The following is a 27497-nucleotide window of genomic DNA, read 5'->3' as shown; positions in this document are numbered from 1 at the left end:
CATGCTGAAAGTCTGTACATGTTTTTATATAAGCCACGTGCAGGTGCATCTAATAACCTATCCTATCTCAGGGCTGGCAGAAGTGCTGTTATACTGAGATTTGATAGCCACTGGCATCACTTCAGCCAGCTGGGTTTAGCGGCGGCGGCGTTAGCTGCAGAGCCTCTCGTGGCGGCCATTTTGTCACTCGGTGAGCAGCGTGTGGACTTATACTGGACACGCGGAGGGCTGCAGAAAAGGCCCAGCATTCCCTTCAAAAACACCCCGTTTATATACTGCCACAGGTACAGGAGCCTGCAGGGGGCGCTCTCTAGCCCACCTCACGGCCCGCTGCCGTTGCCGCGGGAAACCGGGCTCGTGTCCCGAGGAAGCCGTGTGCCGGTGGGGAGGAGGTCCTCAGTGCTTGATCGCTCTTCCCTCTCCTCCGCAGCGTTTACGAAAATGATCACCGTCAACGGGCAGGAGTACCACCTGCAGTTGGTAGACACGGCCGGCCAGGTAAGACGGGCAGCGCGTGCTGATAAGTGCACTTTCCTCGCCTCCAACACAAAGAGTCCTCAGACACACTGGTTCTGTTCCTTCCCTGGCCACTGTACGTTAATGCGTCTAAAAACCAGGCTAATGCAGAAAGCGCATTTTCAGAGCATGTCCCCGTAAGTGTTTTTGTAGCTGTGTGAGCTTTCTTTTTTCTTTTTTTTCAGACACTGGCTTTTAAGCGTAGTCTGGAGCCTGTAATTCCAGCATACGCTGTGGATTTAATGGCGCTCGCTCCCTTCAAAGCGTTCAGTAATAACAGTGATGTTAAATAATGCGCTGTGAAAGCGTACAGTATCCGGGTGCTGCGCGCTGATTTAAATGCGTTGTTTAAAATGAGGCCAGCAGCACGGTGCTTACTGCATGTGTTCGGCAGGCTCCGTTATGCAGCGTGACTTACGTACTCTAGCTCCTTTTTAAAGCATTCTGGGTAAATCCCTTTATACGGCTGGGTTTTTACTGGAGGAAGTGCCTTTCTCAGGGGTGTAATGGCAGCGCCCTGTCTGGGAATCAGACTAGCAGTGCCCATTGGATCAGATCCCGAACCACCACACCACCTTGAACATTCCAGTATGGCTCATATGTGTGTGCTTACGCTATATCACATGGCAATATGTTATCTGGCAGTGTAATGTACCACAACCCTGCAGGTCACATACAGGCTGTGCTTTCATCAGTTTGTATTTGAACGTGGACTTACAGTAGTCTTTTCTCATGTTTCATTTCTCTTCTGTTTTTTTTTGCTGCAAATCGCTCACAAACGGCACCGTTCCCTCCAGGACGAATACTCAATCTTCCCTCAGACGTATTCTATAGACATCAATGGATACATCCTGGTTTATTCAGTCACATCCAACAAAAGGTGAGCAGACATGCTTTCTTATTTATTTATGCTCTTCTTCAGACCGGCTTCAGATTAGAGGAGTCATCAAACAACATGGAGAATCCTGTGAAGGCTCAAAAATCCTGCAGTGTTCGTACAAATGTGAAGAATTTGCACCCCGACAGCCGCTGAATTATGTATTTATGAATGTGTATGTGTAATGTGTTTATTCCACCGCCTGAATAAATGCATCCCGGCATTCGCTTCCTCCTCTGGAGGGAACGGTGATGATGAAGTTTTTTTATCACATATGGAACGATGTGTGGATATAAAATATGCTGTGTGTACTTCAGCATAATTGCATGGAATTAATATTCCGTCAGCATGTTATGACTGGAATAATAAATACAAATGAGCCGACTTGATGTTACAAAATGCGTGTGTATGTGTGTGCGTGTGTCCGAGTGTGTGTCCGAGTGTGTCTTTGTGTTTGTGTGTGTGGGTGTGTGTGTGTGTGTGCGCAAGCGTGTGTGTGCGAGTGTGTGTGTCTGAGTGTGTCTTTGTGTTTGTATGTGTGTGTATGAGTATGTGTGTTTGTGTGTTTGTGTGTGTGTGTCTGAGTGTGTGTGAGGGAGTGTGGCACACTGATGTGGAGCGCTGCACGCTTGTGTAATGAAATCCAGGCATTCCTCCTCTGCCTCTTCACTTTTCTAACATTTGTACTTAATCAGCCTCTGAGGAAGAGCGAGCTCAGGTTTACATTTCTGTGATGTGGCACTATAAGTGGGAGCCCATAAAGAAGGCTCTGGCACAGAGCACTTTGTGAGTGCGGCTATAGAGTCATATATCAGATATAAGACACGGTTTTATTGTGGGGAAAATAGGAGTCGGATTGATTTACTTTTGCTGCTCATCCTATGTCAACTAAAGATGGTGGACAGTAAAAAATCTGTTCAGGGTGGGATGTTTTTTTAAAGAATCCATCCAATCAATTCTTTCCTAGGCTTAACATAGAACAGTACATCAGCCTAACAGGATAGAGGTTCTGTACACAGAGAAATGATCAGTGATAAATCAGCTCAGCTAGGTTTGGCTCACATAAGGTACATTTGCTTTTCTTTTGGACTCACAAGCTGTGTCACAGCGGAATTAACTTTGAACACTTTACTGTGTAGGACCTCGTGTAAAGTTGGATTTATGGAACATTTATAAATCATCCTGGTAAGCGCCAACAACTTGTGTGTAAAATATGGCCAACTTTTCACTTCACTCCAGAGTACATTTTAAATCTGTACAGGCACTACGCAGAAAGCATGCAGCTGAATTTAAACCCCAGTTATGTGCATTAGACAATGAGAATCTCCTACAGCAATTCACGATAAATGAGAATCATTTATGTGCTTTAGACATGTTCAACGAAAATTGCAACATAAAACTAATCCACTGATTCTACTTCAAATTACAAGCTGAATGTTCTTTGTGCACACTGTGTGCTGTTGTAAACAAAGGGGCTTTTAACATCTAAAGAGACTTGAGTGCACAAGGTTAGATCTATCTTAGTAGATCACACTGGTAGTTTAGTGAGGATGAAGGACTAAATGTGGAATTGTTTCCTAGTGCTAATTGAAAGGTAATGAGGTCCGGCTGCAAGTTGCGCTAATTCACTTGATGGGCGATCTGTTATTTCTTGCAGTGAATTATGAAAATTACGTACAGATTCGTTGGCATTTGCCTGGGAATTGTGCGCCTCATTGTTTTCCCACTGTTATCGAAGATGCGTATATGAGTAATGACGATCACTCGTTTCCTTTAGCCGACACGCTTCACACTGAGCAGCTATGCTAGTTAGCCTCTGACCTGCTCCAATATCAGAGGCCATTTTGTATTGTGATATATGACAGTGTCTCTCCTTCTTGCTTGTCCTGGTTCAGTGATGGTAAAGTTTGACCGGGTTTTTGCAGATGGTAGTGAGCTCTGAAAGCAAGCCAAAAACATGATGGTTGTTGTGCCTGTCAGTGCAGCTTTGTTTTTGGAAATTCATTAATGATTCATTAATCACCAGGAGGTCATGACAGATATCGACCCACTAAAACGGATTACAGATATTTGCTCCCTTTCATGAAGGTTTCATTTTTGAACCAAACTATTTAGTCAGTGTATGCCTTCTTTGTGTGTGTGTGTAGTAAACTGTATTGTTGGAGATTCTTATTTGCTAACAGGATGTACCTTTGCGTGTGTGTGTGCGTGTCTGTGTCTGTGTCTGTGTCTGTGTGTGTGTGTGTGTGTGTGTGTGTGTGAGGTAGCTCTGGTAACATACACACAGACTCAAGATGTGAGCGACACACAGTTCATATATTCAGATCACCTGATTTCCATTTCCCATTGATTTTCGCTCATTATTCCTAAAACGTGATCATCATTCAAATTGGCAGATGACAGAGGGTGCCTTGCACTCACTGAAGATGACCTTTGGCAGCCAAATAAATGTCACATGAGACGAATGCATGTGAATGCATTTGTCTGTCATAATGGTGGCCATCGTGTTTTGAACTGTGATTGGGCAAGCGCTGTCAGCTGCTTGACTGATACTGCTACTGGCCTTTCAGAGTTATTTTTGTGAATGGCTGAACTTATGAATGGTGCCCGTGACCATGGCCACGCACCCCTCCAGTGGCATACCATTGTTATTTTCAGTCAGCTGAGTGAGTGTTATTGTAATTGAATCAGATGAAGTGAAATTCTACTGGAGAAATGCTTTCACAAGACAGGTCCTAAATACCGATCTGCACGCTATATCTCCTGTGTGTGTGTGTGTGTGTGTGTACAGGATATCTATATATCCTGTATTTATAGACTCGGTTGTAGTGTCTATAAACAGGATCTTCTATGTGATAATGCTGTGTAGTCTGATCAGGCTGTAAAGTGTGATTGAAATGTTTTCATAATTGCTGCATGATGAACCAACACTCGTATCGATCAGTGAAAGTTGGTTTATGTTCCAGAATGCTTTGCAGGAATTATTTGGTAAATTTTTGTTTAACATCCTTAAAAGACAGATGCATCTACTTTTTGTTTTATGGAGAAGCCGGGTGTCTTCAGCGATTTTTCATTATAATGGCTGATCTTTGGGAGCACTGCTAATATTCAGTGATTTATGTGCCATATTAGTGTTGCTACAGAACTGTTTATTCCCATCAGATTACATTATGCAGGATGTACATATTGAATTCTGCAGAATTTACTGATGATAATAACCATGACGGCACCTAGTTTCATTTTGTTAGTTTGGATCATTTTGTTCAGTGTATTTGGCTCAGTCAGTAAATAACACTCCCCAGGAGTGTGGCCGGTAGTCCCATAGGTCCAGGTTCAACCCTCATCTTAGAATTTTCATGCTTGGGAGAGACATTTTTTATACTAATTTTCAGTTTTTATTTTTCTCTCCACATGTTGAACACATAATCATATTTGTTGGCCCACTGCAACATTGTTTGCCAATTTGGGAAAGCCCAGAGAAGTAGCTACTGTATTTGCTGTCCTCTGAGGTTCAACCACTCAGTCATGTTTTTCATTCCACAGTCCATCAGCTACGCTGCATGGTCATTGTGTTGGAGAAGGACTTCATGTGCAGATGGCACAAGCAAATTGCAATTACCCCTCTGACCAGAGGAGTCACTGTTGCACTGTGAAACAGGGTCATACCACTGACTGAATCTGTACTTCCATGGCTATGATCAGGACTTAATATCGGACTATAGGGCACTACAGTGACTAGATACAGTGAATTTGAAAGGATGTAGTGTTCACAAAGGATTTGGATTTGGATTTGGTGTGTGAAGTAATAAATATTAATAACTTGACGTGAAAATCCTTGTTTTTTAAATACATACAGATAAATTAGTTGGTAAACCAATAAAATGTTGTTCTCTAATTGACTTTGTATATTAGCCTAATTTCTTCAGTTTTTAAATCATTTTCCAAAACATTTAATTTGTGTAATTATGCACTTTTGGTCCATGAATATAATGTTTTTGCTGAAATTGATTATTTATGTAATAATAGGAGAGCTTTCTCACCAAGCCCTTTCTGAGATTCTTATCTTTCCTGGACATATATTCATTTTAATCATTTCTGTTCATTTTATTGGAACTTTCATATTTTCTTTTTCTTGTGCCGAAAAAGTGATATGTTCATGAATATATAAATGTAGTCAGGCTAATAATGGAAGGATGTTATTATATAATCTCCATTTAAAAATGAATTTGCAATTAAATCACAAAAATAATAAAAGCAAAACTGATGGCTAATCAAGATTTCATTTGCACAGGCACTGAATTGTGGGCAAAAATCCAATTATTTTTGCTTTCCGTCCTCCAGTGTAAAATGCATTAAATGTCAATCCAGTGATTCAAATTGATGTGCCTAATTAACCAGTCGATTTGAGCCCCATCACTGAGTATTTGCAAACTTTTTTCATTTTAATTATTTATTTGGGAATGCCCTTTTCTAGGGCAACTTACGCAGTAGTTTATACTGGAAAGTCAATGCAGATTAATGAATTAATTAAAGCTTGTTGTCATGTGGAGATAATGCATGCTTGGTGAAGCAGTCAGCTGAACCCACCCACAACTTAATGACACTCTGCCAGTGTGTGGAAACCAATCCTTTATGGTAGTGTGCAATATGGCCCCAGTGCATTATGGGCTGCCTAACAGAATTGCATGCTGTATTATGTTGAAAATGCAAACAGTAACAGCCCTTGGTTAAACAAATAGAAAATTATGCTTTTGTATAATATTATGTAGTATCCAAATCATGCAATGTATAGCAGCACTTTTAAAAGGCGCATTGCAAAAAAGTATGAACCACTACATTTTGTTTACTGGTATATTTTGCAGGGATTATTTAAGGTGCAGTAAAAACAATGGCCTGCATGTGTGGGTAAAAATGTAAATGCAATACATATGCCATTTAATGTATGCATATAACATAGCATACATACTGTAGTTTTTGTAGCCTAAATTCAATTTTTCACGAAAGAGGATTAGGAATTCTATAATGGATGTGGGTTGTCTTTGTGAGAAATTTGTGGTAAATTCTGCCTCTTTGTCCTTTTGTAAAAGAAGTCATTTGTGTATGTTTGTGTTTTATTTTGGAAGACTGAGCGTATTATCTGTGACCGTACTGGCTGGTGTGAGGAAGGCAGGCGGCTCAGACTGGGCCTGACCTTGAATAGCAAACACTCTGCTGGCTTTCATGGCGTTTTCCCCACACACAGACTAAATCCTTGGAGTATCCATTATCTGTTCAGTTCTAAACAGGACATTTCCCTCTTAATTGGAAATTTAATGAAAGCCTGCAGCAATTAAAATGAATAATATTGTGTTTTTTGTCTCTCAGTGTTGTGTACAGCTTTTTCGAATACTCCAGTGATTTTTTTAACGGTATGAAATCTGTGTAGTTTGAAGGCAGTGACCTTTATCTTTGAGTGACAGATTTCAGGAAGGTTTTCTTTTGTAATTTCTCACACAGCACAAGTTCAAATATGTCTAGCAGTAATGTAAAGTGCTGCATTATTAAAGAGGAAATATTGCACTCCCCTAACCTGACTGTGCAAAGTTAAGGCCGGAACAAAATTGTTGTTAGATTGTGCATAAGGACGAAACATAGAAGAGAAGCATAACCTTGGGCAGTGTGAAGGAATATCCATCTTTATTTGACCTGCATAGCTAAAAGCAGTGTTGTGCCTCAAAGGGGCCATGCGTTCATTTGAAGGCCCCCTGTAGCTAACCCCATCTGCCAAGGTGACAGGCCAAGAATGACTCACCTTAAGTCAAACTGGACCCTTTCTCCTCTGTGATTGGTCATTGAAAAGAATTACAAGGTCACCTCACAGAATGGGTACAGTTCTGTATAGCCCTGCTATATAACCCGTTTCTGCTTTTGTATACGCCTGCGGTGAGCATGTGAAACAGTATTCCCCCTGAGAATGCGTCTGCTGGGATGTGACGGTCATTGAATTCCATGTGTAATCACCTTTTTTTCTTAAATTTTGAAGCTGGAAAATAATGAAATGAAAGTAAAGCGTGTAAACATTTGTAAACATGAGTTCTGGACTGAAAACTGTTAAGAGAATCCTTCAGCCCTCAGTAATCCTGATTTAGACATTGGTTTGAGCCACAAGTCCATCATTTGAGGATGCTGTACACCAGGACTGCAAACCTGGCCTGTTCCTGGAGATCTACCATCCAAACCTAACAAAGCACGCCTTATTCAACAGCTAGAGATGCGGTTGAGCTGATAACTGATAGAATCAGTTGTGCCTAATTAGGGTTAAAATGAAAACGTACAGGACAGTAGATCTCCAGGAACAGGGTTGGGCAGCCCTGCTGTATGCTGTGGTCAAAGTAACGGTACCAGAACCCATCCAAACTAAGCAGTGGGCCATTGTCCTAGTTTGGAAACATGAGTTTCACTCAAGGGGCATTTGGATCACACCACAGTGCACACCCGTCCACACTATGGAGCTTTTTCTCTCACTACTGCTGTGCAAATTGTGCCCCAGCTGGGAGTCTTGAGAACAGGGGGTTTTGCACAAAGAATCTTTGATCTGGGAAAAGGAATTTTTATTTTAATTTTAAAGGAGACTGGTTGCCTGCAGCATGAGTTTGTGTCCGCTATGGGACATCAGCCGAATGTGTCTTTTTTCCTTGCGTAGGACTGAGTCTGATCCCTGACTGGACCACACCATGGTTAAAACTGTGAATCAAAGCCTGGGAGGGGGGCGTTCTAAAATCTGGTATGAAGCAAGAGTAAACCGGATCACCAAAAGACCCAGCAGACCCTCATACCCCCCACACCCCCCATTCACAGTCACATCAGTGGTCTCATCACAGTTACAAAGAGTGATCGGCACTACCTATATTTAAAGCAGAGCAAACACAAAGGCCTCGTTTGAATCAAACTTTATCCTTAATCCCTAATGATCATTTCTTGCTAAATTAGCTTGGCGAGCTGTTTATGAAGAAAAAATGAACCCTTGTATTCATTGAGTTCAGTTGTAGAGGCAGATATACCCCTAAATTTGACTTAATGTACACCTGCAGTGCATTGCGGGTGCACATTTGGGAAACCGCCAGCAGGTATGGGACGTCATGCCAAACTCTGAATGAGAGAGGGAGTGCCAGGTGCTGAATGGAAAAAATGGCGTCTGTTTTTGGAAAGTGCTTTCGCGTGTAGTCGCTGATGTCATTTCAACATTTATCTTTCACATGCGGTTGCAAGTAGACCTCCTCCGGTCAGTTTGCACTGTTTATGCTGTAAGGGTGTTTGTGCCTTTGGAGAGTTGCATTACATCTTGTCTCTGGAGAGCACTGAGTTCTAATCATGTTGGCTGATTACCGTTCTCCTCTTTTCCCTGTCTTACAGTTTTGAAGTAGTAAAAGTTATTCATGAAAAGCTGTTGGATATGGTGGGAAAGGTTCAGTGAGTATTCTTGATTATCTGAAAACCATACGTACCATACGTATTTTAAAATATCTGCCATCTGTCATTAATTGACGTGCTCTGTGTGTTCTCTTTCCTTCAACAGAGTGCCCATTATGTTGGTTGGGAATAAAAAAGATTTGCATATGGAACGGTAAGTGCTGTCATACTTCTAGCACTTCCAGCATGAGTGAGTGTGTCCAGTGAGGAGGACTCAACTGTCATTTGCTAGATCATGCAGTCAGAGGACAACGCTGCCTGTGGCTCATTTTTATTAATAAAGAATTTGCCGTCAGTCCAGCGTAACCAGCGGAAAATGTATTTCTTTTTTATCCTTCGCATTTCTTTCATAGCACACAAGTGGGCTTTAGTTGGAAGTAAAAATGAATATTGAAGAATATTTAGGTCCATTAGTGATGGCACGTCTCTTCAGAAATGCTGTTATCTGAACATTCAACCATGACATCAGGTTGAAGAGGATGCCTTTTAATATCCTTCAACAAAAGTTAATAAGAAGTGCTGAAAAATGCTAAATGTTCTTCTCATATTTGGAGGAGCCCAGTAGCTCTGTGACTAGTTCGTTTGTATTGTTTCCATCACAAAAGCATTGCATTAACGCACACTGATGTAAGATATGAAGTATGCAGCCGTTTCATACTGCACTTTGTGCAAACTGAATAAAACTGCAGGGATGGTTGTTACGACAACAATAAGAATGGACTTATGGGCGTAGTCTCAAAACTGGCTTCGAAAATGCTTTACTTCTTACATTGAATTAAAATGTCTGTGTAGTTGCCTAGTTGGGGTCCGAAATATATTTAGGATTTTTACTCATAATTCCCTGCATCTCTGAGCGGATGGATGCATCCTTTTCAGTGCTCTGAAAACAGGGTTCTCCGGCGTAGCTGATGGAGGTTTCTGCCATTTTGGGAGGGTAGCTTCTCCAGTCCTCACTTATAGTTGTGATTGGCAGCTGGTTATATCCAGGAGCATAAGCACCCCGAGTTCAAGACAATCCCTAAAAGGGGTCCCTGATTCTGCACCTCAGGATAGTTAGGGGTAAAGCAATCCCTCCTTACACAGAGAATCTCATTTCATTTCCACATCCACTGCTTAACATGCAAGTTAGTTCAAGTGAGGTCGAAGTGACTAATGTCTTCCACTGCCATTAACGGAAATGTGATTATTTTTTAATGTAATATTTCAGTCGGTGGAAATGAACATCCAAATGAAAGTGGTGCTTCACCAGCGGTGACACTGAGAAGCAGTGTCACCGCTGGAGTGCATGGACTCCCACTGCAGACAGTTTAAATTGGTGTTATTTTATTTGCCAACTGTATCTCAAAATGTGGTATTTTTATATGGTTTTATTTAACACCAGTGTAAATGCTTTTTAGATGTTTAATGGCTTGTTATAAAACATTAATGTAAGTATTAATAATGGGAGCGGCAGAAGTGAGGAATTAAATTCCCCTGTGGTCTTGTTTTATGATCACTGTGATCGTTAGCTGTCGTGTAACGAGTGCTGAAGAAGACTTCTTAGAGGGCTTAAAGTACGCAGCACTGGTGACATACATTCATTTCAGCCTGCTTTTGATTAAGTGACTATGTTGTCCTTTTTTACATAGTGGAAAATGACTTAATCGCTTGTTTATTTCCATAATTTGGGCCGCTCATTTTAGGGAGTCGATTTGATATTGGCTATTTACATGTAAAATAATGATCCCAGTCGTAACAGTTACGGACACTTCTGTTGGTCTTGCAAGACTCATAAACCTGAAGATGCATGACCTGCATCCGTGAAATGATTGATTCAGATATGACTTGCTTTATGGTCCTTCGGGTGGGTTGAGACATTACTGTGCAGGGAGTGTAAGTTGCTCTGTGCTGTAGGCTGTGCTATATGCTCTGTGCTATAGGCTGTGTTGAGATGGTGCTGTACAGGGAGTGTAAGCTGCTCTGTGCTGTAGGCTGTGTGCTATAGGCTGTGTTGAGATGGTGCTGTACAGGGAGTGTATGCTGCTCTGTGCTGTAGGCTGTGTGCTATAGGCTGTGTTGAGATGGTGCTGTACAGGGAGTGTATGCTGCTCTGTGCTGTAGGCTGTGTGCTATAGGCTGTGTTGAGATGGTGCTGTACAGGGAGTGTAAGCTGCTCTGTGCTGTAGGCTGTGTGCTATAGGCTGTGTTGAGATGGTGCTGTACAGGGAGTGTGTGCTGCTCTGTGCTGTAGGCTGTGTGCTATAGGCTGTGTTGATATGGTGCTGTACAGGGAGTGTATGCTGCTCTGTGCAGTAGGCTGTGTGCTATAGGCTGTGTTGAGATGGTGCTGTACAGGGAGTGTATGCTGCTCTGTGCTGTAGGCTGTGTGCTATAGGCTGTGTTGAGATGGTGCTGTACAGGGAGTGTAAGCTGCTCTGTGCTGTAGGCTGTGTGCTATAGGCTGTGTTGAGATGGTGCTGTACAGGGAGTGTATGCTGCTCTGTGCTGTAGGCTGTGTGCTATAGGCTGTGTTGAGATGGTGCTGTACAGGGAGTGTATGCTGCTCTGTGCTATAGGCTGTGTTGAGATGGTGCTGTACAGGGAGTGTAAGCTGCTCTGTGCTGTAGGCTGTGTGCTATAGGCTGTGTTGAGATGGTGCTGTACAGGGAGTGTATGCTGCTCTGTGCTGTAGGCTGTGTTGTAGGCTGTGTTCAGTCTCTCCTGTTTGAGCAGCCTGGTCTCTCTCCTGCTCATGTGTTCTCCAGGGTAATCAGCAGTGAAGAAGGAAAGGCTTTAGCCGAGTCCTGGAACGCCGCCTTCATGGAGTCCTCTGCTAAAGAAAACCAGGTATGAGCATGTCTTTGGGCAGAATTTGGGCTTGTGTCTAAGGTGTGGAATCTCAATTTATTTTGATGTACACAGAGAAGGGATTGGAGCTTCATTGATATGTTACCATGCCAGCCATGAGGTGTGAAACCTGGGCTCGAGCCACAATGGAGTCCTGATGGAGCAGCAGCAGCTTTGACACCAGCCCCGCTGCTCATGAAACCCCTCCGTTTCTCCTGACTTGACTCTACTGAGGGAACCGTGCGGAAAATGCAGCTCGATTGTCCAAGACCAGAACGCATTGTAGTAGCCTTTCTGTAATTCTGTTATAGACTGTCAGCTCATATTCCCTCTACAGCCATAGGCTAACTAGGGAGAAAGGAATGAGTGAACTGTTTTAATCTCTAAGATTCAATTACAGTATGGTCGATTACTCCTCCACAGGACAGTGGAGATGGAGCGGTCGCGTCGCTCGTGGTGGGGGTTGCCTGACCGGTTCCCTCTGCCCATTGTGTGTGCTGTATGAAACGGGCCTTAATCTGACTGCTCCTGCGTTCCCCTGAATTTGCTACAGCGTCACATTCAGTTTTGCTGTAGCGTCTTCTAGCTCCTGCAGGGGGCAGTGTGTTTCCATTATGACAGTGAGTGATTCAGTACGTCTGAGCACCTGCATTTAATCGCTCACTTAATTCACAGAAACAGCTGTGGTGCTGTTTAGTATCATATGGTAGTAAAGTTTTAAAGGGAGATTTAATTTATTCCAATTTTTTGGAAAAAAAGACAGGCTGTTTTTACACTTAAAATGATGAGAAAGTACAAGATAGTATAAAATGTGCACTCAGCGATTTATTTGATTGGTGTAACTCTCCTGTGGAATGGGCATGCTCCACTAAAAGCCTGTTTTGTTAGGTACCTGAGGTACTGTTATAGTCCGTTGGTGCTGAGAGTGAAAGGAGGATTGGGAATTGTAGTAATTTTCCTTCAGAAGTCATGGTGAATGTTACAGAATTGGAATGAAGCTACAGATGTGGTAGAAGGTTAGAAAATGGGGGAATAACAATGATCAAAAAAAAAATGCTCAGTGGGACCTTGCAAACGTTACTTAACATTAATTGGTTTGGCAAACATCCAGTCTGCCAAGTTTCCGCCTGAAAAAAAGCAATTTACTTTAAAAAGTAAGATGTCTCCCTGGGCAAGGACAATGGCTGAACAAATGAAACATGAGCGTCGACTTTCCTCCCGAACAGCAAAGAGAAGCCGCCGCTTTTTACGTTAGGTTTGTCTGGGGAATGCTTCAGTGCTTCCCCGCTGGCAGGCCACCGACTGTCAGCATAAAGTTGGTTGAGACTCCGGAAAATCCCGGTGTCGGCACCTACAAGAAGTTCAGCAGAGCCCGGACCTGCAGAAGCCTCGATTACCGGCCCTTCGCCAGGCCTGCCTCTCTCTGGTCGGGTGCCGAGCGCTCCGATGCCTGGCGGACGGCAGCCGCTGGCACGTGGCACCTTCCCCCCCAGGGGGTACAGAGTACCCGCACACAACCAGCTGTGTGGCACAGATGGTCCTTAAGTTACAGGAGCCACGCGCTTGTCTCCCGTCGCTGAAGATATCCTCTGAGCAAAGGCCCCGCGGCAGGAGCTTAATGTTCCTGAGCGCTGCCGCGTCTTAAGGAAGCACGTAGAGTACCTGGTGCGGCAGTGTGTGGAGCGAAATAAAGCAATGAAGCTTTACCACCTTAAGCACACGCACGTCTGTGCAGTATGCTTTTGCATGGAGGCTTAACCCCTGACATGGTGCTCTGTGATAGAGATGTTCAATTATGTTAACATGGATTTTACCTTAACAAGGAAATAATGTACTGTGTTGTATGAGGGGTATGGCTAATACCCCTGTCCTGTCACAGACTGTGCTGTGTAATACCCCTGTCCTGTCTCAGACTGTGCTGTGTAATAACCCTGTCCTGTCTCACACTGTTCTGTGTAATAACCCTGTCCTGTCTCACACTGTGCTGTGTAATACCCCTGTCCTGTCTCAGACTGTGCTGTGTAATACCCCTGTCCTGTCTCAGACTGTGCTGTGTAATAACCCTGTGCTGTCTCAGACTGTGCTGTGTAATAACCCTGTACTGTCTCACACTGTGCTGTGTAATACCCCTGTCCTGTCTCAGACTGTGCTGTGTAATACCCCTGTCCTGTCTCAGACTGTGCTGTGTAATACCCCTGTCCTGTCTCACACTGTGCTGTGTAATACCCCTGTGCTGTCTCAGGCTGTGCTGTGTAATAACCCTGTCCTGTCTCACACTGTGCTGTGTAATACCTCTGTCCTGTCTCACACTGTGCTGTGTAATAACCCTGTCCCATCTCACACTGTGCTGTGTAATACCCCTGTCCTGTCTCACACTGTGCTGTGTAATAACCCTGTCCTGTCTCAGACTGTGCTGTGTAATAACCCTGTCCTGTCTCAGACTGTGCTGTGTAATACCCCTGTCCTGTCTCACACTGTGCTGTGTAATAACCCTGTCCTGTCTCACACTGTGCTGTGTAATACCCCTGTGCTGTCTCAGACTGTGCTGTGTAATAACCCTGTACTGTCTCACACTGTGCTGTGTAATAACCCTGTCCTGTCTCACACTGTGCTGTGTAATAACCCTGTCCTGTCTCACACTGTGCTGTGTAATAACCCTGTCCTGTCTCACACTGTGCTGTGTAATACCCCTGTCCTGTCTCAGACTGTGCTGTGTAATACCCCTGTCCTGTCTCAGACTGTGCTGTGTAATACCCCTGTCCTGTCTCACACTGTGCTGTGTAATAACCCTGTCCTGTCTCAGACTGTGCTGTGTATTAACCCTGTCCTGTCTCACACTGTGCTGTGTAATAACCCCGTCCTGTCTCAGACTGTGCTGTGTAATACCCCTGTCCTGTCTCATACTGCGCTGTGTAATACCCCTGTCCTGTCTCAGACTGTGCTGTGTAATACCCCTGTCCTGTCTCAGACTGTGCTGTGTAATAACCCTGTCCTGTCTCACACTGTGCTGTGTAATAACCCTGTCCTGTCTCAGACTGTGCTGTGTATTAACCCTGTCCTGTCTCACACTGTGCTGTGTAATAACCCTGTCCTGTCTCAGACTGTGCTGTGTATTAACCCTGTCCTGTCTCACACTGTGCTGTGTAATAACCCCGTCCTGTCTCAGACTGTGCTGTGTAATAACCCCGTCCTGTCTCAGACTGTGCTGTGTAATACCCCTGTCCTGTCTCAGACTGTGCTGTGTAATACCCCTGTCCTGTCTCACACTGTGCTGTGTAATAACCCTGTCCTGTCTCAGACTGTGCTGTGTATTAACCCTGTCCTGTCTCACACTGTGCTGTGTAATAACCCCGTCCTGTCTCAGACTGTGCTGTGTAATACCCCTGTCCTGTCTCATACTGTGCTGTGTAATACCCCTGTCCTGTCTCAGACTGTGCTGTGTAATAACCCTGTCCTGTCTCACACTGTGCTGTGTAATACCCCTGTCCTGTCTCACACTGTGCTGTGTAATAACCCTGTGCTGTCTCAGACTGTGCTGTGTAATAACCCTGCCCTGTCTCAGACTGTGCTGTGTAATAACCCTGTCCTGTCTCAGACTGTGCTGTGTATTAACCCTGTCCTGTCTCACACTGTGCTGTGTAATAACCCTGTGCTGTCTCAGACTGTGCTGTGTAATAACCCTGTGCTGTCTCAGACTGTGCTGTGTAATAACCCTGTGCTGGCTCAGACTGTGCTGTGTAATAACCCTGTGCTGTCTCAGACTGTGCTGTGTGATACCCCTGTGCTGTCTCAGACTGTGCTGTGTAATACCCCTGTCCTGTCTCAGACTGTGCTGTGTAATAACCCTGTGCTGGCTCACGCTCTTGTTTCCTGTGCTGCTCCAGACTGCTGTGGAGGTGTTTAAGAGGATAATCCTGGAGGCTGAAAAGATGGACGGAGGGGCGCCGCAGGGCAGGCCACCATGCTCGCTCATGTAATTCTGCCCAGTCGCCGCACTGGATGCTGGGATATCCCTCTACTTGAAGGCTGACTGCCTGTTTTTCTCCTCCATGTAAATGTTTATTTTATTTTTATTTTTTTACATCACACTTTTGTTTTTTTTGTGCGTATGTGTTTGTGTGTGTGTGTGAATGTGTGTGTCTTTCATAAGTGGGCAGTGAAATAGGGATGCATCTGTTACTCAGCCACACCCCCCTTACCCATGTCCCACTGCCCCGCCCTGTGAAGCCCCACCTCCGATGTGAAAGATGAACCTTTTATGTTCCATTTTTCTCCTTTTAATAATTTCTTCTTTTTTACTTGGTTTCCCTTCACACTTCCTTTATCAGTTTGTATATTGTATTTCTTAAAAGATAATTATGGCCAAAAAAGTTGCCAGCATTCATTTTCTTGTGTAGTGAAATGTTCAAATCTTTTTTGTTTTTGGATTGTAATCATTAAAGCAGTATATTGTTACAGTATTATTCTGATTAGTGTCTGTCCGCATCGTGATCATGAACTTATACTACGGCTTATAGTGTGTTCTGTTAATATGAAACCTTCATAAAAACACTGTATTCCATTTAATCATAGATTCATAGAGGCTCAACTCCAAGGTCCAGATTTATATATTGCAAGGACCAGTGTTGGATGCACACAATGCAGTGGCGTACATGATGTAATTGTCACTTTTTTATTCTGCCTATTTTCGGCACCACAGTTTTATCTTGCCGTTTTATTTCATGGGAGTACTCTGCACCTGGGTGCTATTTTTACTGAGCTAAGCTGACGTTTTGAGAGCAAGACTCACCAACACAGGAACAGCTACGTTTTCCAGCTGCTTGGAACAGAACACAGAAATAGCCACCGGCTGTCACTGCATCGTAAACGGTTAGAATTGGTGAGCCAACACTTTCATTCTGGCAATTTCCAGTGCTCCCGTTTTATTTCTGCAGTGCCACAGGCTCCCAGTGATTCAAGCCGTGGTCTTTAAGATGCCCACAGGTGATGGGAATGCCGCAGGGGGCCAATGACAGTGGCCCAATTTGAAGTCTGAATTTTCGCTTACCAAGCATTAGCCAAACTAATTAATGTGAGGAGACAAGCTCCTGTCAGAACGTTTTTTTTTTTTTTTACATAAAATGATAAAGTTATTTGTTGGAAAGGTGGTTTGCCATTTAAGGATATCTACTTATTTGAATTAATTACCCCATGAATTATTTTACCCCATTATTATTTTAAATGGCTGATCTATATCCACTGCATGTTGATTGACTGATGACCAAAAAGTCAGTGCTGAATCTATGCATGGAGTAACTTTATTAAAACATCCCCTACAGTATGTGAACCTTTCTCATGAATCTCCATGAAGTGTAACATTGACCTAATTCCACCCCCCCAAAGACAAAGAGATAAGGTCGACTGAGTCAATCAGCCTTTTACTTCATCACTGGAATATCGTTTTTAGCTGCACAACACAGGGGCTTTTTTTGGGGTCCTGTTATAATGTACCCTCGGTGCTAAAATGCTCTTTCCACTTTGAATGCGTGTGTGGCCAGATTGGAGACCAGCTTCTGTGTCACGCGTTGCACCGATCGGTGTTACAGCACTCGATATTGATGAAGGCGTTGGTCTGCAGCAGACGACAGTCCGACATCTTGATGCACCGTCGGAAGTGGGAATCTGGTTGCAAAGACAGAAGAGACAGACACAGAGATTGCGTGATGGTACCACTGGTGTACTGCAGTTGTCTACCACTCACCTTCGTGGGTGTGCGCCCTTTATTTTACATTACTGACATTCAGGAGATGCTCTTATCCAAAGTGACTTGCATAGCATTTGCATTCTTACATAGTATCTATTTATACAGCCGGATCTTTGCTGAAGCAGTTCAGTTTAAACATCTTGCTGAAGGGTACAGCAGCAGTGTCCTGCCTGGGAATCGAACCTGCAACCTTTCAAGCCCAGTTCCCTAACACTGCATTGGCACTGCATTGTGCAGGACAGCAGGAGCAGGCATATTAATATAGTTTGTTGTGTACTGGGAATATGCATTCAAATTATGCTTTATGTGGCTGTCCATGTAGCTCAGGGGCATTGTTGCTGTGCTGGCTGAGGTAAGAGAACGTGGGTGATAAGTTTTCATCCATCCATCCATCCATCCATTATCTATAACCGCTTATCCTGGGCAGGATCGCGGGGGGGGGGTGCTGGAGCCTATCCCAGCGTGCATTGGGCGAGAGGCAAGAATACTCCCTGGACAGGCTACCAATCTATCACAGGGGATAAGTTCTCAACACTTCTTAATTAAAATTAAATTCGTTTTTTGAGTAATTATTCATGAAATAATTTCTTTTAATGTATTAATGTAGATAAACTAACCTTATTTTCAAAAAGATGTGTAATCACATGAGTTTTCCTTAATGTTTTATTTCTTAAATGCTGACCTATGAATTAAATGAGGCAATATCCTAAATGTTTAGATCATGGATAAAATTCATTTTGACAGTTCCAAACAAATAGTTCATCACTATTTATTTATATTCAAGCAATAAACCATGATGGGTCATGTGGTTTTCAAAAACGAACTGCTGGAAGGGGTTGCAGATGCATGGTATTTCACATTTTAGAGATGCGAAATACCATGAAATTTAAGGCGACGGTTATACCATCAAAATCTAATTTGGGCCCACACCTAAAGTAAAATAAGTTACCGTCATGCTAAGACCCACAGTTCTGTGCTGACCTCAGGTGCATCATATTCAAGAAGCGATATCAAATAAACAGGCGGCAGTGTAGTATACTGGCTAAGGAGTAGGTAAGGAGTAGGTCTTGTAACCTAAAAGTTGCAGGCTCGATTCCCCGGTAGGACACTGCCGTTGTACCCTTGAGCAAGGTACTTAACCTGCATTGCTCCAGTATATATCCAACTGTATAATTGGAGACAATGTAAGTTGTTCTGGATAAGAGCATCTGCTAAATGCCTGTAATAATAATAATAATAATGATAATAATAATAATAATAAAACCAATGAGCAGAGGTGCCTGGGTTGAGCGGTGGGCGGAACCACATTACAGTGGGCGGGACTCACAGGGGGCGGTGAGGAACCTGGCCCGAGCACACGCGTCTTTGCCGTAGCCACATTTCTCCACCGTGGTGACGCACGAGCCGCCAGGCCTCGGAGGAACGCAGTGGGAACACTCCAGGGCTTCCCCTTCAGAACAGACAGGTAGCACACATTAGCCTCCTTTACCAGGGCCATGTCCGAAACAGCCTCCTGACTGCCTCAAAAAATCTGCTGTCTGCTAAACATACTGACTACTGCTTAGTGCATATGTATTCTACGTGATGGGCAGTATGCAAAGAATATCCTTCCAGTGGTACTGCAGAAGTGTCATAAGACGTCCTTCCCCTGTATTAAAAAAGCCCTGCCTTTTCCTCTCTGATTTATGGGACCCAAAGATGGCTCTGCCTCTTCCTCTCTGTGGGACATCCTAAAAGGTATGCTGGTATACTTTTTTAAAAGTGCACTCCCAAATGCATTTAGCAAAACACATAAGTAAGTGTATGATCTGGAGAAAGAAAGAGCACTAGGAATCTTGTGTTTGACCTTCGTCAATTGAATGATTTTCAACATGCAGTGCTTTCAAAATGGCCCCCTCTTTAAATGAGCTGGCCATTAGACAGGTCAATAGAGCGGGCTGCAGAGATTTCAACCACATTTCACAGAAACCTTATCTCAAAATGACCTTAAAAACAACAACTGTAATTTATAGAACTGAAGCAGCTTTTGCCCTTGTCAGCAACATTAAAGCAAAGAATTGGTGATGGTGGTACGAAAACTGGAACAAGATGAAGAAAGTCAACTCACCGTATGTTAAAATCAGCAGGAGAGCAAGGGAGAAAACCAAAACCTTCATTGTTCTGTATCTGAAGTGAATAGAAAATATTGCAATATATTTGTTTTTTGTACAAATGTCACTCATACATCTGCCATATCAACAACAATTATATACCAAGTCTTCTCCTAGGCAGATTGTCCCTGTACTGTAGATTCCAACTTACAGTACAATTTCACAATGATTCTGAAACATTTAAATGATGGTTGGGGGAAACAATTCAAGCATATTTTTGAATAGCATGTGTGCATTGAGAGATCAATAATGCTAAACACATTTGTCCACGTGGGATTTTATAAATACTCACAATATGACAACAGCACAGCAAGTAAGGAACTGTAATGAGAACCAAATAGGATGGAGAATTATAGACAGATAGAGAATTATAGACAGCTTCAATAGACATACTTTGGATGGAATTTGTTCAAATATATAGTCCAAATGATAAAATCAAAATGTTGTTTTTCTTATTATTATTACTAGTATAAAGTCTGTGATGAATATCTGTGTGTGGAGCTGGAATGTAAAGTAGAGTTCAGCCTTACCTGCCTGATATCACACGTGTTATTGTAGTATCCACACCTTTCTTCTCTTGCTCTTCTTCTTCTTTTTATACCAACAATATATCACCTGTGCCCCTCCTCTTCCCTCTCTTCTTCACCTTTTCCCGTTTCACCCCTCAGGGCTCTGGATTTACCCAAAGGCTGGGATCCAATAGATATTTTACCCTCCGGCATGGGTGCAGAATTTTCTCAGAAAAGCAAACAGGTGTTTCCCAACTGTGTAATTTCCCCTGTTGCGCTCTCCCAAGTAAACAAAACGCTATCTCAAACTTAGCTCATAAACTTCCCTGAAATCCATCTGACTCAAACACTATCTAATGAGTAATACGCAGTCCTAGGGGGATTGGCAATGTACAGTCTGTGATAAGGGTCCAGACTAAATGAGAGGACTGGAATTTGCTGCGTTTACTCCCTCTTGTTCTCTAGCACACTGTGTTCTGCTTGCTGATTTTCTCTGCCCTACAGTGTACACAGTGAGGAGACATGAGCCTTTCATAAAAAGATCGTTCTGTACATGCTTCCATAACAATTTTTGCTCCATGATAAAAGTTCTGCACTGAAAGGATTTTTAAAATGTGTTTCTGTGAGGTCCTGTTGAATTATTGAGAATAATGAAGTTCCATTTTAGTCTATGTGCATGTTAATAACATGAAGACGTATCTGAGCTGAATATCTATAAATAAGAAAGGTTCAAAACATTTGCCGAAGTGATAGTAAAGTAATTTGGCAGCATCTTTTTGTGAGGTTATGTAAGTCTGACAGTGTTCAGCACCGTTGGGTCATTGCTCCGAGTCTACATACACAATAGCAAAGGGCAGAAACAGGCCTGAAACAGGACAGCAAAGCACATTACACAGAATACAGAACACAAACAACATCAACACTTAAAACTCCTCACTTATCCAAGTCAATTAATTGGATTTAATTTGATAATTATTATCAAAAATATAAATCACCAAATTCATTGATAGGCAGAGTCACATGTTGAATCAACCTCTATCAAGATTTACAGTCATAACCAAAAATTAAGAGATTTATTAAGTGTTAAACAGCTGAATTAATGAAAGAAGATACCAAGAAAATCTCAAGGTGTGCCAAGATCAAAGTTAAAAACCAACAAATGAAAAAGACCAGGGATGAAATTTAAAACACCTGACCTAGGTGCATGACACAGATACCAATACAAAAGTAAAGACAGGCCCACCTTTTATGTTGTTGATAGAGAAGGAGGAAGCTCCCTCTTCTCCTGACCCATGCATACTTATCGAATGATCATTGGAGATCTGACGCATATTGGTCCTGTTCAATTGATATATTATTGGTTCAGGTCAATCTACAGTACAACACATCTTTCTGAGATTATAAGAAAAGTAACTCTCATGGTGAGCATTATGATGGCATAAAATATTGGGGATTTCAAGGTATTTTTGGGAGGTTCAGCTTTTGCTATTATTGAAATATTATTTAGCTATTACGTGGAGGGACTATATTAGGCTATAATTAAACCAAGTTGCAAAGACAGTAGTAACACACTGGCCTCTGGTTTAGTCTGGCGTGGCCTAACCCAGGATCGTCAATATAGTGCCTGTAGGTGCATTAACCAATTTTATGGTATGGAATCCTATGAGTATGAAGTATGCCAACATGAAGTAGGCAGTATACTCCAAATGATGTATAAACATTTTGAAAAAGAACCCGGGTGAACATGTTACCAAACATCATTGTCAGTATACTCAAAACAAACTCCGTGTTCTTTGTTTTATGCCACTCTATGCCACTGGGGGGCACACATTGATTATGAGGCAATTGTAACCCGAGCTGGCTATTATGTATGGGGCCAGGAATTTGAACACATTTAGTTGATTTTAAAATCTGTGTGTGATCAATAAATCATGATATTCTCACACAAGTTTAGTAACTTCAGAAGTATTCATCTCAAAATTATTCCAGTCGCGACCACAACAATGCTACCACGGGACAGATGAACTTGAAAATAAATTTGAACCTCGGGCCAGTCAACTGTGATGCAACCAATCACTTGATATCAGGACCAACTGCAGAGAGTCGGAGGTTTGGGAACTTGTGGGCTGTTTGTGAGACTATTTGCAAACTGCACTGGGGGTTTGCACACACCATGTCTTTTTGTTTGTCTCCTGTTTAAAACATGTTGTTTTGTTCAAAAACCTCTGTTCCGTTTTGAGTATAATACTCAAAACTCAATACTGCCGCCTTGAGGATTCCCAGGCCACCCCTTTTCACACACACACACGCACATATACACACACAAACTCACATACATACATACCCACACCCATGCACACGCACTCAGTTACACCTCAGATGGCTAACCCCTCAGTGCCTGCTCTCAGTGAATTATCTCTAGACTACTCTGGTCTAGCTCTTTGAAGTTTCCTAGGACACGCAAAATGGCGAATTAGAAAGTCTGACAATTTCTTTAAGGCTAAGCTGTTTCATAGGTCTTACAAGATCTAAATATAAAACAAATGTCACTGAATAATTCAGACATGTCCAAGCACCTGATTGCATAGTAACAGCTTAATATAGGCGTATGGTTATTTTACTTAATCAAATACCACACATACTGTATATAATAACAGTATGTGTGGTATAACCAGGGCATGGGCGAATGCCAGTCAGTAAAACCCCGTCCAAGCAAAATCTTTTGTCTTTCCCCGTGCCTGTCTCCAAAAGCCAAACTTCAGAATCAGCAGAGCCAAATGTAAGGGAAACTGCCCATGAAGCACAATCAGTAACCCCTCCATTGTGGGGCTTTTGTTGCTTTAGCCTCGCGATGCTACCACACGCTCTGTTGTCTGTATATATTGGGCTTTTCAAATTTTTCACGCTTACACTGTGTCAGTTCTGGGCTAGTTTGGACGCCGCATGGTGGAAAATGTCGCAGTACTCAGGAAAGGTAAGTACATGCGAGTTTTGGATGCACCCCCCTTCCCCCTTCAGGCCATACTGTCCCATTACAAATAATAGTCCCTCCCTCCCCATGGAAGTGCCATCCAGCTTGGAGGAAGTGGCATTTCGTTTTTGCTGATACAGTTGCGATGGTTGGTAGATGGATATTTCCTGAACTGGGAATGAGGAGTGTTCGTACCTGGTTTCAGAATTTTTGGATTTATCAACACTGTTTTCCTGTGTTTTCCTTCAGTAGCAAGTCAAGTAACAGAGAGGATTGACGGATTGCCAGTGGTTAATGGATTTCCAGTAATAGTGTGTTTACTTGTGGGCAGGATTCTGGTCACCTTCCAAACCAAATGTATATTTGTGTTTAAATAAACCAGCATAACAATTGACGTTTAGATGGAAAGTTACACATCCTGTACAAAAGCCAAGCATATAATTGACTTTTAGATGGGAAATCACATGTCCTGTGCAAACAATACATTTGGATATTGAACAAGCATCATTTTATTGTCAGAGCTTGCCAGCTCTTTAAGGTTATATTATGGTTTAATGAGTCATATTTTGTATTTGATATGATGAAACCTTTTTATTGAAGCCATGTGTTCCTGTAGGAGTACGGCCTAGTACAGTGTGTTTATTCATGGGATTGAACATGAAGAAGTAAAACATCAGGATAAAATGGAAAAATAATTTCTTCCTGTTTTTTAATGATGGTTTCAGGACCCAATAAATCCTCAAAAATTTTGATTTTCATCGACAGTAATGTACCTTGACACACACACACATGTGTATGTATATTTTAATTGGCAGGCATGTGGTTTTCCGTTTCTTTTCCCAGATAGTATTTTATGAGGGGAGATGCTTCACGGGCCGGAAGCTGGAGGTCTTTGGCGACTGCGATAACTTCCAGGACCGGGGCTTCATGAACCGCGTCAACTCCATCCGCGTGGAGAGCGGGGCCTGGATCTGCTACGATCACCCCGACTTCAAGGGCCAGCAGTACATCCTGGAGCGCGGCGAGTACCCCGAGTTCCAGCGCTGGAATGGACACAACGACCACATGGGCTCCTGCAGACCCATCAGGATGGTGAGAGCCCGAGCCGGCGAGCGGGGGAGGCAATGTACGGAAGCTGCCCTGTGCCAAAATATAAGAACGTCACTGTGACTTGCATCACAGTGTGTTTGCTTCTGGGATTTTAGATAGCATTTTCAGATACCAGCAATTTGAGCATGCTGAAAGCCCAGCTAGAGTTGTACCCTGACAGACATCATCCATCCTTTACCCCACGGTCATCACTTAAGATGTAGATCTAACTGCAGCTCCCAATCTTCTTATTAGGAGTACGTGAAAACGGTCCATTTGATTTTGAATATGATCACAGCGTAATGGGTTCTGTTGGATTTGCCAAGCCCATCAATTACTCTCACATGTCTGTTTGACATATGCGCGATACGTCCAACCAAAGCCTTCCCCTGGGCTCTGCTTTCTCATAGAATACTCAAGGTGCCTTTTTATCATCATTTTATAGACACTCTTTAGAATTAGGAAGCACATTTAATGGAGGAAACTGAATTTTCTGCATTCCCTTTAAGAACATTGTTTTTACTGGCTGCCATAAACGGGCATGGTTAACCTTTGACAAAAATTCCAGAAAACCTTTTGGGACAGGTTTGATATGGCACCATTGATTTATCAGGGGGACACTGAAACTGCATCCAAAATTCATAAGGCTTTAAGGCTGGAAAAATGTTTGAACTGATAAAAGCCATGTCTGAAACGTGAAAAGAATACAGTAGTATGGCCTAGATTGTTAAAAAATTGGATATTCCATCAGAAAGGCCTTTGTATTAAATTTTTAGTGCAGTATATTGCGTGGCATGCTCTGATTACTTTTACTCTGAAAAGAAAAGAGTTCTATTCAATGTTCAGCGGCTCAGAAACAGGATACTGCCAACAGACAATTCTGATTTCAATCAACATTCCATAAAAGCTTTCTTAACACAACCATAACAGTGAATGAACAGGTTCATAAAATATACAGTATAAGTGTAAATAACACAGCATAATTGTATGCTACTAATAATGGTCATTCATCATCATAAAATTATTGACTTAACAAAAGAAGCGGATGTGTCCAGGAGCGTAATTCCCTTGGCAATGGTCAGTATGGTGGACGTGCTCACTGTGGTACCCTGTATTTCTCCCCCAGCACGGAGAACACTACAGAATGGAGATGTTTGAGGGTGCCAACTTCACCGGACAGTGCATGGAACTGTGTGACGACTGCCCTTTCCTGCAGAGCCGCGGCTTCAGCAAGAACTGCATCAATTCTCTCAAAGTCTACGGCGACGGAGCGTAAGTCTGGGCCCTGGACACATTTCAGCGCAAACATGCAGCACAGTGATCCCCCATTGCCACACGTTTGACTTATTAGTGAAGAGACTTCTTCATAGTCTTGCATGGTCATCTCCCAAGATTCCCAACAGGTTGAATTGATACCCTGAAAGTAACCTCACTTCTCAGCCTTATGACCGTACCTTAGCACTATGAGCCTGATCAGTTTGACGCTTTGATGTGAGAAAAGTCCACCCAACTTTTACTAACATAGTGGTCAGTTCAGATGGATGAACTGTCTAGGTGGGGCTCCAGTTGGAGGTGTCAATTCAAGCCAACTCAACCACTGAGGTAACACAGGCTACAACATTATGGAGTCTGTAATATGGCAGAAAACAAACCTCACTAATACTGGGGCCTTGGGGTTGATACACACACACACACACACACACACACACACAAACACAAACACAAACACACACACACACAGTCTTGTCAAATGATTTCAAACTTATGGAATCATATGGTGTACTTATATATATATTATATATATATATATGATGTGTGCAATCATTACAAGCTCACAAAGACTGTTGGTTTGTAAAACATCTGATGAATTAATGAGGAATAAATATGAAGTAGCAGATGAAACCTTAAACCTCAGGCACAGCACTGCTTATGAGGATTTATTTTGATCCATCGTCAAGCTTCAAAATCAATACAAATATAAATATTAAAGCATAAATATGAGCACATGCAGTTCTATATCGATGGGCATAAATATCAAAAATTCAAAGATTTTGAAGAATGGCCCCTATAAATGCCACAAAGGATTGTATTTCCCATGCCTGTGATGCATAGAAAATTATTACTGAAATTTATTTTGCCATTTATTGCAATAATTATGTTGTGAGAAAAGCAAAACCGACTGAGCAGTACTTATTTACACAATCTTTCATTCCTTGAAATAAAGGAAAAGCTTTTGGAATGCCCTCCAATTACTCTAAATGCCCCAGATGCCTATTATGCAGTGAACATTGCTCCTTCAAGCTCTTAATTGTTTTGAGAGTACAAAATCCATTGGAGGTGCAGGTTTGCTATTCTAAAGCACTTAAAGAAAGGGAAAGTCAAGGCTGGTTAATAAATATCTATAGTCGTGCCTTTCTGGTCACAATGTGTAAACACTGCAAATGGCATTAGGGAATCCATGCTGTGGCAGTGTGTGGCTTACTCTGCTCTGCAAGCATTAATTGCAGGTTCTGTCAGATGCAGATTTGTCCAGGATCAGAGTACCTACCCAAATGTTCTGAAGCTATAATGCTAAAATGATGGCCTACACTTTATCAGAGCTGATTATTTCCCTCAAACGGAAGTATGGAACTACTATGGTAGGTGTGGACCGTGTGTTAGTTTCCAAGGTGATAAACAATCTCTGGTCTGCCTGTCTTCTCTCTTGGTTAGCTGGGTTATGTATGAGGAGCCCAACTACCGCGGACGCATGTACATTGTGGAGAGAGGAAACTACAGCTGTCACACGGAATGGCAAGGACACAATGCCAACATCCAGAACGCCACTATCCAGTCCATCCGTCGGGTGGTTAACTACTTCTAAACCGTGACCTGTGGGAGGGCCAGAGCCTTTTACCTTTTACCTGAACTGTAAAAAAATAAAATGCATAACACAACCATGTTTTATCAAATACTGGTCCATTCATTTGTGTCTGAAATATGCCTGACAAAACTGGTTCATACCGACATGAAAACCCATAACATTCCTTAGGAAGGATCCATCTGTGAAATGTTTTATAACATTTACATCAATGTAACATTATTATTACATTAGTACATTTTTATTTTAATGGATTTTTATAATGCATTTATTTATAAGCAGACAAATGACTAATTCGTTTATGCAGTCACCATATAATCATACAAACACGCATATTTCAGTTATACATAATTTGTTTCTTTGTCATGTAGTTACTGCAAGCCATTCTCTAAAGATGAGACGGATGATGTGTTTCATTTGCTGCTCTGTTTGTAATCCTCGTGTCAGTGCTGGCAACATTCAATATTGATAAAGCTTATTTTTACAGAATAAATGCTTTGTTCATTG

The 27497-nt window shown here is 42.4% G+C and overlaps 2 protein-coding genes across 3 annotated transcripts in view; both read left to right on the top strand.

Annotated features, from left to right (window-relative positions):
* Window positions 1-16131, top strand: part of LOC118234412 (GTP-binding protein Rheb) — a 32710-nt gene extending 16579 nt beyond the window's left edge. For both annotated transcript variants that reach the window (XM_035430928.1, XM_035430927.1), the window contains 6 exons: window positions 431-498; window positions 1314-1396; window positions 8786-8842; window positions 8949-8996; window positions 11587-11668; window positions 15553-16131. In XM_035430928.1, the coding sequence (XP_035286819.1) occupies window positions 431-498; window positions 1314-1396; window positions 8786-8842; window positions 8949-8996; window positions 11587-11668; window positions 15553-15645 (431 nt within the window). In that variant the 3' untranslated portion in view covers window positions 15646-16131. The remainder of the gene's footprint in view (window positions 1-430; window positions 499-1313; window positions 1397-8785; window positions 8843-8948; window positions 8997-11586; window positions 11669-15552) is intronic.
* Window positions 16132-18717: 2586 nt separating this feature from the next.
* LOC118234413 (gamma-crystallin N-B-like) lies at window positions 18718-27081 on the top strand. Its single transcript, XM_035430929.1, has 4 exons — window positions 18718-19148; window positions 23885-24133; window positions 25257-25402; window positions 26843-27081. The coding sequence occupies exons 2-4, from the start codon at window positions 23969-23971 to the stop codon at window positions 26991-26993; spliced, it is 462 nt and encodes a 153-aa protein (XP_035286820.1). The 5' UTR covers window positions 18718-19148; window positions 23885-23968; the 3' UTR covers window positions 26994-27081.
* The last annotated feature ends 416 nt before the right edge of the window (window positions 27082-27497 follow it).

This window comes from Anguilla anguilla, chromosome 8 (genome assembly GCF_013347855.1).
Source record: "Anguilla anguilla isolate fAngAng1 chromosome 8, fAngAng1.pri, whole genome shotgun sequence".
NCBI lineage: Eukaryota > Metazoa > Chordata > Actinopteri > Anguilliformes > Anguillidae > Anguilla > Anguilla anguilla.
This window is presented reverse-complemented; position numbering and strand designations above follow the sequence as displayed.